This window comes from Crocodylus siamensis, chromosome 3 (genome assembly GCF_052110815.1).
Source record: "Crocodylus siamensis isolate JL-2025a chromosome 3, ASM5211081v1, whole genome shotgun sequence".
NCBI lineage: Eukaryota > Metazoa > Chordata > Crocodylia > Crocodylidae > Crocodylus > Crocodylus siamensis.
The window spans coordinates 168,999,127-169,012,615 of NC_143397.1; the positions used below are offsets into that span (position 1 = coordinate 168,999,127).

General features: G+C 43.5%; 1 protein-coding gene across 4 annotated transcripts in view; it reads left to right on the forward strand.

Annotated features, from left to right (window-relative positions):
• Window positions 1–13,489, forward strand: part of LAMA1 (laminin subunit alpha 1) — a 178,384-nt gene that overhangs the window by 97,541 nt on the left and 67,354 nt on the right. For all 4 annotated transcript variants that reach the window (XR_016441386.1, XM_090039717.1, XM_090039718.1 and 1 more), the window contains exons 20-23: window positions 2,822–2,928; window positions 3,307–3,487; window positions 5,638–5,774; window positions 8,086–8,322. Coding sequence is in view for 3 of the 4 variants with exons in the window: in XM_090039717.1 (XP_089895843.1) it covers window positions 2,822–2,928; window positions 3,307–3,487; window positions 5,638–5,774; window positions 8,086–8,322 (662 nt within the window). In the remaining variant the exon portion in view is untranslated. The remainder of the gene's footprint in view (window positions 1–2,821; window positions 2,929–3,306; window positions 3,488–5,637; window positions 5,775–8,085; window positions 8,323–13,489) is intronic.

Below are 13,489 nucleotides of genomic sequence, written 5' to 3' on the forward strand. Positions count from 1 at the left end.
TCTTCGCCTGTTGGCTGGTGGTGCAGTGAGGACCCACTCCAGCTTTGAGAGCGGGACATTAACTGGTGTAAAAAAATAAAACTGAAATAGGTGCGGACAGAGTGAGGAGGGTGGCACTCACTCTGTCTGCAGGAGAAGGTTGGGGAACCCCAGCAGCGGGGGGATTCACCTTCAGGAACACCAGGTGCTCCACCAAACCAGGATTCAAGCATAACATATGGGGGTGTCATAACATCCCCAGCAATGTTGAACACCCTCCCACTTGGAACACTGGTTGGTGGACAGGACAAGTGTTCCTGGGCAACTGTGGCCAGATCCTGCCACATCTGGCTGTGGCTTGCCCAGTAGGTTAAGGGGTTGCAGTCCAGTGGCTCCACATCCTTGGTAAGATAGGTAGCCCCCAAAGCCTCAGTGCTACCTGCCCGAGGCTGGGGTCTGGTGTGTCTGGACTCTTAACATTGAAGCAATGCCCTTGGCCCACATTGGCAGCAGCTGGCGTGTAGGAGATTGGCTGGTGCTGGTTCAGAGAACGCTGTCATAGGGAAGTGGATCCCCCTCTTCCACATCTCCTTGCCTCTGCCTTCCTGACTGTTGACCAGCACCTGCGTCCAGTGATTGAGGGTTTTGGTGCTGCCAGTACACATGCTCCCTTTCAGCCAGCATGTGAACCGTACTGGACCGCAAGGGATCCAGCCGTCTCCTGCCCTCCTTCAGCCACCTCACCAGTGCCTGCATGTCTGGTGACAGCAGCTTGCCCCAGCCAGGAACACTGATCCCCTGGAACTTCTCCATCTGGTCTCAAGTACCCTCACTACAGGGATCACCTGGCTAAGGAGGGCAGTGGCAGCGCTGAGGGTCTTGTTGGCCTCAAGGAATATATGTCTTCTTCTTCTCTGATATATGACTGTCTGACTTTTTCTGTGTTGTGTTTACTGTTGTGTGTGTACCTAAAATAATATCTCCTCCTCTTCTTCTTCCTCCTCTTCTTCCTCTTCGACTGTCTGACTTTTTTGTGTTATGTTAATCTGAATCTCTATCTGCCTTCTTCTGTGTTGTCTTTAGTCTGTATGTAACTAACTATAACTAAAAATATTAAAAAGTATATATAATCTCTTCTTCTTCTATGAATGTCTGACTTCTGTGTTGTAATAATATCTGACTTCTTCTATCATGTATGTGTGTGAGTGTGTGTATGTGCTCCCCTGCACAGTGATGGATCACACTGCCAGGGAAAACAGCTTTCTTTTTAAAAAGTGTTGGAAACCACCCCCCAATAACAAATATAAGTTGAAAGAAATGGATTGGATTGAGATAAGTAGAGGGATTCTAGTTAGTAGACTACTTGCAGTCCTTTCCAAGAACAGAAAGTAGCAGGAGATTGACTAGGTAGGAAGCCAAGCCAGCCCAGTACCTTTCAGATGCTGTTGGTCTGGCAGAAACAGCTCACAAAAGGCACAGAAACCCTGAAGAGAGAGGCTTATGTGCTGTGTCTATGTTCCTCCCCCAGAGCACTGTGATTGGAAGGGGAGTCAGGGAAAGATCACAGTCACTGGCCAGCTAGAGATGTCAGTCTTTCCTCCCCCCCCCCACTCCCCCTCCCTCTTCTCAGGTTCTGTTTCCCTGCAAGACTGTGTTCCAAATCTTTTCTGAATAGATTCGGAGCCTCTGAATTGATTCAGAGGTTTTTTATTGTCTTCTGATTCTTTTCGGATTTGGTGATTCGGCCTCCGAATCAGGCCAAATCTTCTGCGAATCAAATCGCGGACTGAAGCTTTGCACATCCCTATTACTTACTACTTACTTTCAGGTTATGCATATTAAACTTTTCCTGTTTTGGAGTGTTTGTTGCTTGTGGGGCTGAATGTACTGTGGACGTCGCACACTCCTTTCACGGAAATGAGAGATTTGTTGCTTAACAGTAAAAGAGTAGTAGATTCAAGAGTATTAGTGATTGATTTTTTTGTAGTGGTCTTCCTCTACCATCAAAATGCTGGCCACGACACATGCATGGTCTGGATGATGCTGGAACAAAGCACACAGTAGCGTGTAAAATAATATTGCTAAACCTTTATCTTGAACACTATATGCAAATCACAGTAAAGTACTAGATCTGACTACTAGTGTGCATGGCTAAAATTACTAAGCAGAGATTAATTCCCCTTGCTTTGTAGGAAAAACAGCATCACAAAGAATTTTTACAGCATATAAATGTGCAAAGTGTATATTCTCTGTGATTAGAACAGTCACTGCATGCATTCTTTACTTGTCAACTATATCTTTTTTTCATCATAGAGCTCTAGACCGGCATTAGCATAACTCAGCTATGTATATTGTGAATCAGAAGTCCGGATTCCACTATCAGAGGCACAAACATATATCCGTTGTTATCCTTCCAATTCAGAAGAATTAATAGAGGGTAACAGTGGGTAGAATTTAACTCTTAATACGTAGGAAAATACAAAAACTGTTAGACCATTCTATTTTCCCTTTCAAATATAGAATTATGTGATCTTTTCTATCTATTTTTGGGTGGGGAGGAGGAGAATATGCAATGAACAAAGAATTTTACTTGGGATTTTTGTATTGAGCCTGTGTTCCTCAGGATGGACTTTCTGATTAACGTGGTGCATCTCTGCTTATGCAACAACTTTTTTCTCTGGGCCAGCAGTGTACCTATTGCAGATAAGTAAGTGCATTAATATACGCGAGCTAAATTGTTACATTTGCTTCTAATATAAAGAGCTGCTGTTCTGTTTAATTGTCTGATACCCATGTATTTCAATAGATTTTTCTCTTGTTGTCTCTTTTTATGACTTTTAAGTCTGTGAATGCCATCTGAATGGCTCACTTTCCAGTATTTGCCATCATGAAACTGGCTTCTGTTACTGCAAACCAAATGTAACTGGACAAAGATGTGATAAATGCTTGGTAAGAAAAGAGTTTACCTATAGCTAATATGTATATTTTCCAGTATCAGTTTCTATCCATTCCGTGACATCACCATTTCATGAAGACAAAAAGAATTGCTGAGTTAAGTGTGTAGTGAGTAACGTTATACTACACTTTTCAAAGACTCCTGGGGATTTTAATTCACAACGTAGAGAATGGGAGTATACCAGAGACAGTAAATGGATAATGTTTGGGATTCCTTCACCTTCTTGCTACTGCCAAACAAAACCTGCAAATGTTCAGGCAGGCCAAATGGCAGTAGATAATACAAAGTAATAAAAAGAAAATGAGAGAATATTTTTCACTTTCAGTGAGATTTGAAATTTAATTGAAACATGTTTCCTTCCTGTCCAACAGAATGGTTATTATGGCTTGAATACTGGACTTGGCTGTCTTCCTTGCAGTTGTAGTCCATCTGGATCAGTCTCTGAGGATTGTAATGATGAGGGCCAGTGTCACTGTGTACTAGGAGTGGCTGGGGAAAAGTGTGATCGCTGTGCTCAGGGCTTTCATACATTCCAGGATGGTGGTTGTACACGTAAGCTCTCATTTTTGTTCTGCTCTGGGAATTTCTTTTGACAAAGGATTTTATGTTACACTTTGTATGTTACTTACTCTCCCGGAAACATCAGTTGTTTCAAGAAATATTCTCAAAACCTTGCCAGTAGAACATTCCCCTAGTACTTCTGCTAGGAAATGTTTTTTAAAACTCCTTGATTTTTTTTATGGTCTGATTCTTTGTAAAAAATAGAGACAGGAAATATCAGGAGATTTATAAAAATTTTACAGTATAAATGGTCAGCAGTAATCTTGCCAAAAATCTCTCCATTCCAACAAAGAATATAGAAAGCAATTACTTCCTTTTTCCCCTCTGCCACAATGTAAAATCTAATAAATTAACTCTGTAGATTTGAGCCTGTATTTTTCTTTTTTGCTTTTTCCCCCTGCAATTCATGTGCTTTCGAGTTTGACAAGACATATATACAGGATTAAATTTCCAAATTCACACATCTGGTTATAATCCAGTTTTGAGCCATAGTATGATGTTATGTTAGTCCAAACCTGAACAAATCCTATTTCAGTAACTAGAATATCATATTAAAATATCTATTTCAACACACCATAACCAAAGGAATGCCTACATGTCTCTTATCTGACTGAAAACATTTCCTTTGGGTTTTACAAAACAAAGTGGTGTATAATATGGCATGAGATTGTGTGATGAGAAAAAATACATTTGTGCATATTTTAGGAATTAGAACCAGGGCTGTTAAAGGGATCTAGCTTTCTTGGGTGACTGCAAATTCCAGCCCTTAATCTGGCCATCAGGTCCTATCCCAAAGGAATCTGACTAATTTTTTAGATGTTTCTGGAGGCATTTGTAGAGTGTTTTTCATCATTATGTCTGAGCAGTTGGGCCTATAAAGGTAAAAAAAATGGAGTAAAAGCTTCCATGTAAAGGTTGTCATATCCATTCAATCATCAATGAAATTGATTTGACTATATCGTACGTATGCATCAAGCAGAATGTAAATATGATGTGAAAGAAAGCCTACATGTCTAAGAAAGCTGCTGAATCTAAAAAATACAGGAGAAAAGACAGTCCTGTTCATTTTTCAAAAAATGGGAAATATTTTTAGGTCAACTTAAAGCGTTGTGTTCCACCCAAAATAAGTGTTTTGTGTGTTTTTGGTGAACAGGTAGGTCATTTAGCCCTCTTCTATCCATTTTCTTTCTTTTACATTTAGGTCAACTTTAGAATAAACGTTTTGTGTTTGCAAGGACAGGTCAGAACATTTTGTTTAGAAATTGATCTGAAAATCAAAATGCAATATTTCCCTATTTAAAGATACCCTCCTTTTTCAGGGAAATATAGTTATCCAGTTGCCTTTTGTTGGTGAATTTAGGGTGGATGCAAATTTGCAGCATTTTACTGGGTCTTTATCTCCAAGGGAGGCTGGAGGGGCTTAGGGTACAAGACAGTTGCATTCCCTCCATTCAAAACAGCTCAGAGACTACTGCTTCCTATCCTACTGGGGATGCACAGACTCCTAAATGGGTGGAGAGAAGAGCCAGCTATCTCATGAAGCCAAAGAGATAAGCTGTACCATATGACAGATTGGGCCTGACAGGAATAGTTAAACCTACTGAAGACCAAAATTAATTTCACAATTTGTTCCTCAGTTATTCTGGCTGTTAAGGAGCTTCTGTTGGAAAGAGTGGCTGGTATCCTATAATTCAGGGAAGCAAGGCTGTCAACTCATTTTGATGCTTACCTGTAATCAGAGGGCTCCTACAGATGTGCGGGGAGCCTGCTCTGATGTGCTGGAAATCCAGTGTGTCAGAGCAAACTCAATTAATTGATTCTGCTGGAGCATGGAAATTGATGTGCTCCAGCAGCCTTCTGCGTCATGTGTATCAGTGTTCCTGTGAGTTCTTACAGTCAAAAAATGGTGACGGGGCGCTTTGAAATAAAGCTCGTTCAATGAGCTTTAGTTCAAAACACCCCACCAACATTTTTTCAGCACCGGGATGCACGGGGACACTGATGCATGTGAAGTATGTTCACTTTTAATTATCACAGCTCACTAATTAAAGCACTCAGTGCCTCATCCCAGAGCATGTGTAAAAATGCCTAGAAAGCCTAACAATGGGAAAGCTAGTCTTATGGTTCTATTTCTCTTGCAGCTTGCAATTGCCCTCATACTCAGAACAACTGTGATGCAGATTCTGGCCAGTGTATCTGCCCCCCTCACACAGAAGGACCAAAATGTGAATTCTGTAAGGAAAACTACTGGGGACATGATTCTGAGCTTGGCTGCAAGGTATTGTATGCTTGCTAAAAAACTACAGCTGTTTAAAGGATAATTAGCATTATCCTGAAGGATTTACAATAAGTAAATTGTTTGGGATTGGCTCCTTATTTTGTGTGGCTCATTCTTTGTTGCCTGACTTGAAACTTGAGTGGTTGCTAGCTGGGTGCCCAGGAGTTTTGAAAAATAGGTGACTAATTGTAGTCCATGCACTGGGCAGCAGCAGTGGTCCTGTTAACACTTTACAGTGTTTCTTTCTGACTCTAACAAATTATATGGTTGTTCTGCAATAATTATTGGCAGTAAGAAAGTTGATTTACAACTTTAGAGTAGAGTAGTGCCGTAGAATAGCTATTATATTTTGCTCTTAAGACTTAGGATGTCATTAATTCTATCATACACCTTTTTTTCAGATGTTTTAAGAAAATTTGTGTGCTGATTTCTGCTCCCTGCCTGGGGGAAAGAAATCATCCTTAACACCATGGTGATGATCAACTTGAATGGCATAGCTTGCAGGGCTGATCTCAGAGGATTTCAGTCTGTTATCACTCTAGCAAAACCCCCTTCTGAACTCCCCAGTAATGTCAGCTAAAATGTTATAATTAAGTAGTACAGTGCCAACTTAGAACAGATTCCATGAGAACTGTAACCAGCTGGGAGCCTATTCATTTTTAGACAGTTAAACTCAACCAGTAAATTCCTCCCAGAAAAGGCACAGGGCCAGCATTTAGTATAATCATAACATGTCTGGCATTTTACTAATCAAAGTCCAGTTGAACATGGTGGTGTATCTCTTTTAGGGATCTGCATGGAGAGTCAAACCTGCTGCTGTTGTGCAGGGCAGAGTTTATAGCCAGTATTGTAGCACACAGCTGTACTGTTGCTTTGATTTCACAGCTCTTTAAATCAGGATTACGTTCTAATAATCGCTCAATGAAACCTTCAGTCTCATTCATTTGTAATTTTGCTTAGTTGTTTGACAACCAGGCTTTAAATTAGTGTAACATTTGCAGCAAACATTTCAACATTTTAGTGCTGGTATTGACTGTGTCCCTCTGTGTGCACCCAGCAGGAGGAGAAGTTGAGAGGCACAGATCCTCCTGTGGTTTTCCATATGGAATTGTCACTCCACAGCATAAGCGAAACGGGCCAGTGAATGACTAGCAGAATCACACACACACCAGTTACATAACTCAGTCATGTCCTAGGCTAGGTATATATGTTCAAAAAGCCCAAGGCAGAATCAATCCAAGTTACATGGTTCTCTGTAAACTGCATATTTTAGATTGGTAGCAAAGAGAACACATGTTCGCCCTTTGATTGGGGTAGAGGACAAATCTTAGGCCAGGTTCCGCCATTTTTTAACTAGTTGATATGTGCCAAACTTCTGTTTGGTTATGGGTATAGATCGATCTCCAGGCTGTTACGCCAGTGAAAGTGTAATGTCTGTACCAGGCCATAGTGACTTTTCATGCTGATATAGTAAGATGTTACATTTTCATAGAAAGGCCCTGCATTCAGTTTAGCTAAACCTTTAGCCATATTTTTTTTTCTCTACCATATCATCACATTGCAATTTGTGTGGGGTTACTTACATTATGAAAACTAATTTGAAAGTTTCTCCTTGCCATCAAACAGTGTACTCAGGGCTCAATCCTCAGCCACCAAGTAAGAAAAAGATATGGTGCACTCCATGCACTCCTCCCTGCTTTTCATCATCTCTGGTAGGTCCTCTACGTGACCTCCGGAAGAAGTGGGAGTGCAAGTATGGTACAGCCAGCTATTTTGGCTTTGCAACACCCCAGGAGTCCCCACTGGTAACAGAATTCTTCATTTGCCCCTTGCACTGGGCACCTTTGCAATGCTCAGCAACATAAAACAGCCAGAATGGATTGTAATCAACTTATGACTAGTGTGTTTTACCTTGGCAGGTGTTACAGCAGAGTTAATAATTCCTTAAAGTGTTTTTTCTTATCTTTTTAAATGCAGATAAATGTTGAAGTGAATTCAAATTGTCAACTGTATTTAACTTACATTAAGATGCAGTTAAAATTCAACACTACCATATAGTGTTAAGGAAATACCAGTTTGTTCTGTAAAAAGAAAATACAAAACACTGTTTCCTGTTAGGAATCTATGCTTCACTGTTGCATAGACACTTTTGACAAATGTTGGGGGTTTTTTTGTGTTTCTGTTTTTTGGGGTTTTGTTTGTTGTTTGTGTGTGTGGTTGCAGCTGTAAATTGACCTTGCAGTTTCTGTTCTAAAAAAGTTGTTTCTAAATGTTTGCTATGTATGAACTCTGCTTGTTTTTTCTTTTTCAGGCCTGCAATTGCAGTGCTGTTGGTTCAGCCAGTCTCCAGTGTGATTTATTGACTGGTCAATGCCAATGTAAAAGTGAATTAGGAGGAAAAGACTGCTCCAGGTGTGCTTTAGGCTATAGGGATTACCCAGATTGTGTTTCTTGTGACTGTGAATTGAGTGGGACCAAAGCAGACCAGTGTGAAGAGGGTCAAGGAATCTGCAGTTGTGAAGAAGAGACTGGCATTTGTGCCTGCAAGGTATAATATTCATAAGTAGCAGAAGATCACTTCTGGGTGTGTATGTGTGTTCCTTTCATAGACATTTAGGACTTATGCTTTTGAGTTAACCTAATAGTGCTCTGTGGCAGGTTCAAGAATATATAGAACAGGCCCCCTCCCTGCCCCAAGGCAGTGGGGGAGAGGGAGGAGGGTTCCCCTCTGGGGCTGGGCAGCCTTGTGTGCCAGGAATCCTGGCCATCAGACAGCCGCTGGGGTAGGCCTGTCGGGGCCTCACCATGGCCCCTGTGACAGGAGTATCAATATCGGAGCCTTTCTGGGAGTGGCTCCGCCCTCCTGTAAGGGGCCAACCGCCTGCTTACTCGCCTGCCACGCCTTGATTTTACTTGATTAGAAGATGGTTGTAATCAGCAGGAGGCTGCCCATTTTTCCACGCCCCGGTGACAGGGGGTGCTACCTGCGGCTCCTTTTCCTCCCCTACACCGCAGCCCAAGCCTCGCAGATGGAGTTGATGTGGTTTGACCTAGGCCTTATGGTCTGGCCCTCCTCTTTACTCCTGGGGCTCCTCACTGCCCCCTCTCTTGCTCGCTCTGGGGCTCCTCGCTGCCCCCTTCTCTCTCAGGGCTCCTCGCTGCCCCCTTCTCTCTCTCTGGGGCTTCTCGCCGCCCCGCTTTGCTCTCTCCGGGGCTTGTCACCGCCGCCCCCTAGCTCTGGGGCTTCTCGCCGCCCCTTAGCTCCGGGGCTGGGGCCAATGCGCCCCAAACAAAGCTGCGACCTCTCTGGCCCCAGGAGACCCCACGCTACCGTGGAGCTCCTATGAGGCCTCCTCCACCCCTAATAGCTTCGCCCGGTCCTCCGGGCAAAACAGTAAACATAAAACATAAAGCCCCTGGGCTATAACATAAAAACTAGACTGTCCAGTCAAACAAACTCTACTCCCTACTAGAGAGTGAGGGAGCAGGGGGGAAGGAGGGCTGCCCAACCCCAGCAGTGACTGGGGGATGCTCTCACTGCCAGAGTCCTCACCTCTGTCTGTCTGAGCTAAGTCCCTACTCCCACAGCTGCTGGAGAGGGACTGCCCTCCTGGCCTCCTACCTGGGCTTAAGAAGGGATAAGCCCTGCCCCTTCCTGGTCAGCTGGGTTTACCAGTTGCCCCGGCAGCCAGCACCTGTGCAGCCCTGGTGACTGGCAGCTGAGCCTCCCCCTTTCTGCCACTAGGGGTCTCCCCAGAGCAGCCTCCACTCTCAGGTGCAGGGCACCTGAGTGCACTGCGACAGTCCCCCATCTCAGCTCAGCTTCTCTGTGGAAGGAAGGGCTGCTCTAGTGCCCCTGGGCTTTTGACTTGAGCCACTGCAGGCATGTACTAAACGGCTATCCTAGGGGAGGGCAATTATTTTGGGCAGAGGGCCACTTACTGAGTTTTAGCAAGCCATCGAGGGCCGCATGACAGGCAGCTCAGGGAGATTAATATTAATTTTCCAAATTTCTTTAGGGGCCCTGCGGGCTGGATAGAATGGCCTGGCAGTTCGCATCCGGCCCCCAGGTCGCATTTTGCCCACCCCTGGTCTATCCACTTGCAAACTGGTTCACTCTCTACAGGTTAGACTAACCTGCAAAGACTGAATCAATTCAGGCTCTTTGAATGTGTGTCCCTAGCCTAATGGTTTAGAGATTGCTTTGGCTAGGTTAGAAAGTATTCTAAGATAAATTTCATCTGGCCTGCCAACTTGAATTATTTTAATTAATATGCATGTGTTTAAACTGTTCTTCCATACTCTTGCCTAGATTTGTACCCCTACAATATTATTTGTGAGAAGCACTTATTTATAACTATTCTTCTTTGTGAGGACTCAAGCAAAAAAGACTGAATAAGTCAGCCTTCTTTGTATCATTCAATATTTGCTTGCACTGCTTTGTCTTTTTTCTTTCTGTGAATGCACCTGTAGGGCCTTTATTTATTGCCATGTCACTTGTGTTTCTTCCACTTCCAGATTCTTTATCAGCTCCTCCATGTACATTCGAATTAGACTGTTCCTATTCCCTCATTCACTTTCTGGAAAAAATGATCTTCCCACATACTTCAAGAACCTGCTAGACAGACTGGGAAGATCCTGTTCCACCTGTTGGGTGTCTAAGTGGGTTTAGGTGCCTAAGTGTGATTCTAGTCCAACTCTGTTCAAGTCTGAAAATCCATGAATACATTGATTTTTGTAATGCATCGTCACCTTAATCCTTAAGAACAAGTTACAAAAAGAAGAAAGGGGGAGAAGAGGTATCCACTCATCTTCTGCATTAAACAGTTTTTCAGGGATTCAAACTGGGTAGACACTTAAGTAGAATTATGTGCCTAATAGTTGGACTAGCACCTGGCCCACTATGTCCTACTGTATTGTTACCAACAGAGATTTAGTTAGTTAAAGTACCTCTTCAGCACCAGTTCCTGTCCTACAAATGCTACTGTTCAACTGTTTTAAAAATTGCATCCTTCTACAGCTCCAGATTTGGTAGCCTATACTAGATGTCTACCATGGCACTGACCTATTTTCTTCCTTTTTTGTCTTCTCCCAGACCCTACCCCCATGTTTTCTTTTCATTTCTTTCAGGATTTAAGAGCAACACTTACTTCCTTTTTCCCTGCCTGTCTTCCCTGAACGACCTAGACCCTTCTATATCAATATTCCAGACATTATTTATCCCACTAGGACTCTGTGATCCCGAATAAGTTGCAGTTTGTTCCTGGCCAGAGATTTGCTCTTCTGCTCTTTATCTATTCAAGATTTGAATAGCTGTTCTTGATCCTGATGGGTGAATCCATAGGGAATGGAGCACATGGTAGCCAGCAACTAGTCTTCTTCCTGCAGAGAAGTCTTCCATGGTACCATTGCAGTCCTCTCTAGCTGCTAAGCTTCCTAAATCCTGGACATCTCTGTATGCATCCTATTAACAAAGTTATCAGTTTTCCCAGATGCTTTGCAGTAAAGCTGTTTCTTTCAACAACTCACTTACCTGCTTCTTGAAAATCTCTACCCACAGGCATTTCTATCTTTCTTTGTCTGGCTTTTTGTCAAGGAAATATAGATAGATTCCAGCAAGAGAGTATCAGGACTTGGGTGGAAACAGGTGAAGCCAGTGGAGGAGGTAGCAGCAGTGCTCATGAGATGCCATTTTTCCTTTAAAGCAGGGGTTGGCAACCTATGGCCTGTGGGCTGGAACTCAGCTCACAAAGCCATTGAATCTAGCACAAAGAAGTGGAAGACTTCTGTGGCATTCATTGTCAGGGGACTTTATCTGCACTGTATCACACTGCAGCTGGGTACTTCGCCTGTGATATGCCACCAGGCAGTCGGGAGAAGTCATGGCAGGAGTGACAGTGGCAGCTGAGGTCTAGGACTTCAGACCTGAGCTGGGTCATTGCAGCCCACTGCCAGAAAACATTGCCAACTACTGCTCTAGAGTGGGTTTTTCCTTCTGGGATCCCTGTAACAGTAATGAAAAACCTAATTTGTCCTGCTTTCTGCTTTGTAGTCCTGTACATCTATTTTCAGCTCATGGTCATCTTGTTTTGTCAGAATCCTACAGTTTTTGATTAAATAAAACTCTTAGAGAACTCAAATAAGGATTTTTGTTAGGAATCCAGGATTAGGCCCAGTTGTATGTTCAGTTTTTAAAGGTAGATTCTAGCTATGCTGAATCCTTGCTAAGCTTACAAAGATTCATGGTGCATTCAGATAGAACAATGATTGGTTTCTTTATATTCTTGCATAGTATTTTGACTACTTCACAACTGCAGTGTAACTGTAATACTGAATTCAAATACATAGACTTGTTTGTTCTTTGTATTTATGACAATATATGAAGTGCAAGTCAATGTGTTTTTTCATTAAAAAAAATTCTATAAAGTAGGTCAGGAAGATTTTTTGTGGCCACATTGTTTTTATAGGACACATAGTGCCCTCTGGTCCATAGATGTGAATTATAGAGTTTCATAGACAACATAGACATCAGGGCTGGAAGGGACCTCAGGAGATCATGGAGTCCAGCCCCCTGCCCAAAGGGCAGGAAGTCAGCTGGGGTCATAGGATCCCAGCAAGATAAGCATCCAATTTACTCTTGAAGGTGTTCAATGTAGGTGCTTGAACCACCTCCACTGGCAGACTGTTCCAGACCTTGGGGGCTCGGACAGTAAAGAAATTCTTCCTTATGTCCAGCCTGAAACAGTCTTGCAGGAGTTTGTGACCGTTCGACCTCATCATCCCTTGGGGCGCTCTGGTGAACAAACGTTCCCCCAGATCCTGGTGGTCATCCTTGATAAACTTACAGGTGGCCATCAGATCACCCCTGAGCCTGCGCTTTTCCAGGCTAAAGAGTCCCATGTCTCTCAGCCTGTCATCATAAGATCTGTTTTCCTGACCTCTGATCATGCGCGTGGCTCTCCTCTGGACTCTCTCAAGCTTCTCCACATCCTTTTTGAATTGTGGAGCCCAAAACTGGACGCAGTACTTCAGCTGCGGCCTCACCAAGGCCGAGTACAAGGAGAGAATGACGTCCCGGGATTTGCTCGAGAAGCATCTATGGATGCAAGCCAGCATTTTGGTCGCTTTACTAGCCGCAGCATCGCATTGCAGGCTCATGTTCATCTTGTGGTCAATGATGACGCCCAACTCTCTTTCTTCTGTAGCACTGCCGAGCCTATAAGGATGCTGCAGGTTTTTCCTCCCAAGGTGGAGAACCTTGCATTTTTCGGTGTTAAACACCATGAGGTTCTCGTCTGCCCATTTGCTGAGCTTGTCCAGGTCAGCCTGGATCACCCGCCTATCTTCTGGCGTGGATGCTTTGCCCCAAAGTTTGGTGTCATCGGTCAACTTGGCCAGTCCGCTCCTGACTCCAATGTCCACATCATTAATGAAGATGTTGAACAGTACGGGTCCAAGGACAGAGCCTTGAGGGACCCCACTGGTCACAGGACACCATGATGAGTGACTGCCATCAATTACAACCCTCTGGGTCTGACCACGGAGCCAATTTCCCAGCCAGCGGATCGTGGTGGAGCCAAGGCCGCAACTGGGCAGTTTGGCCAAGAGGTGATCATGGGATACCAGATCAAAAGCTTTTTTGAAGTCAAGATATATGACATCAATCTCTTCTCCCTCATCCAGGTGATAGGTCAGCTGGTCATAGAAGGAAATGA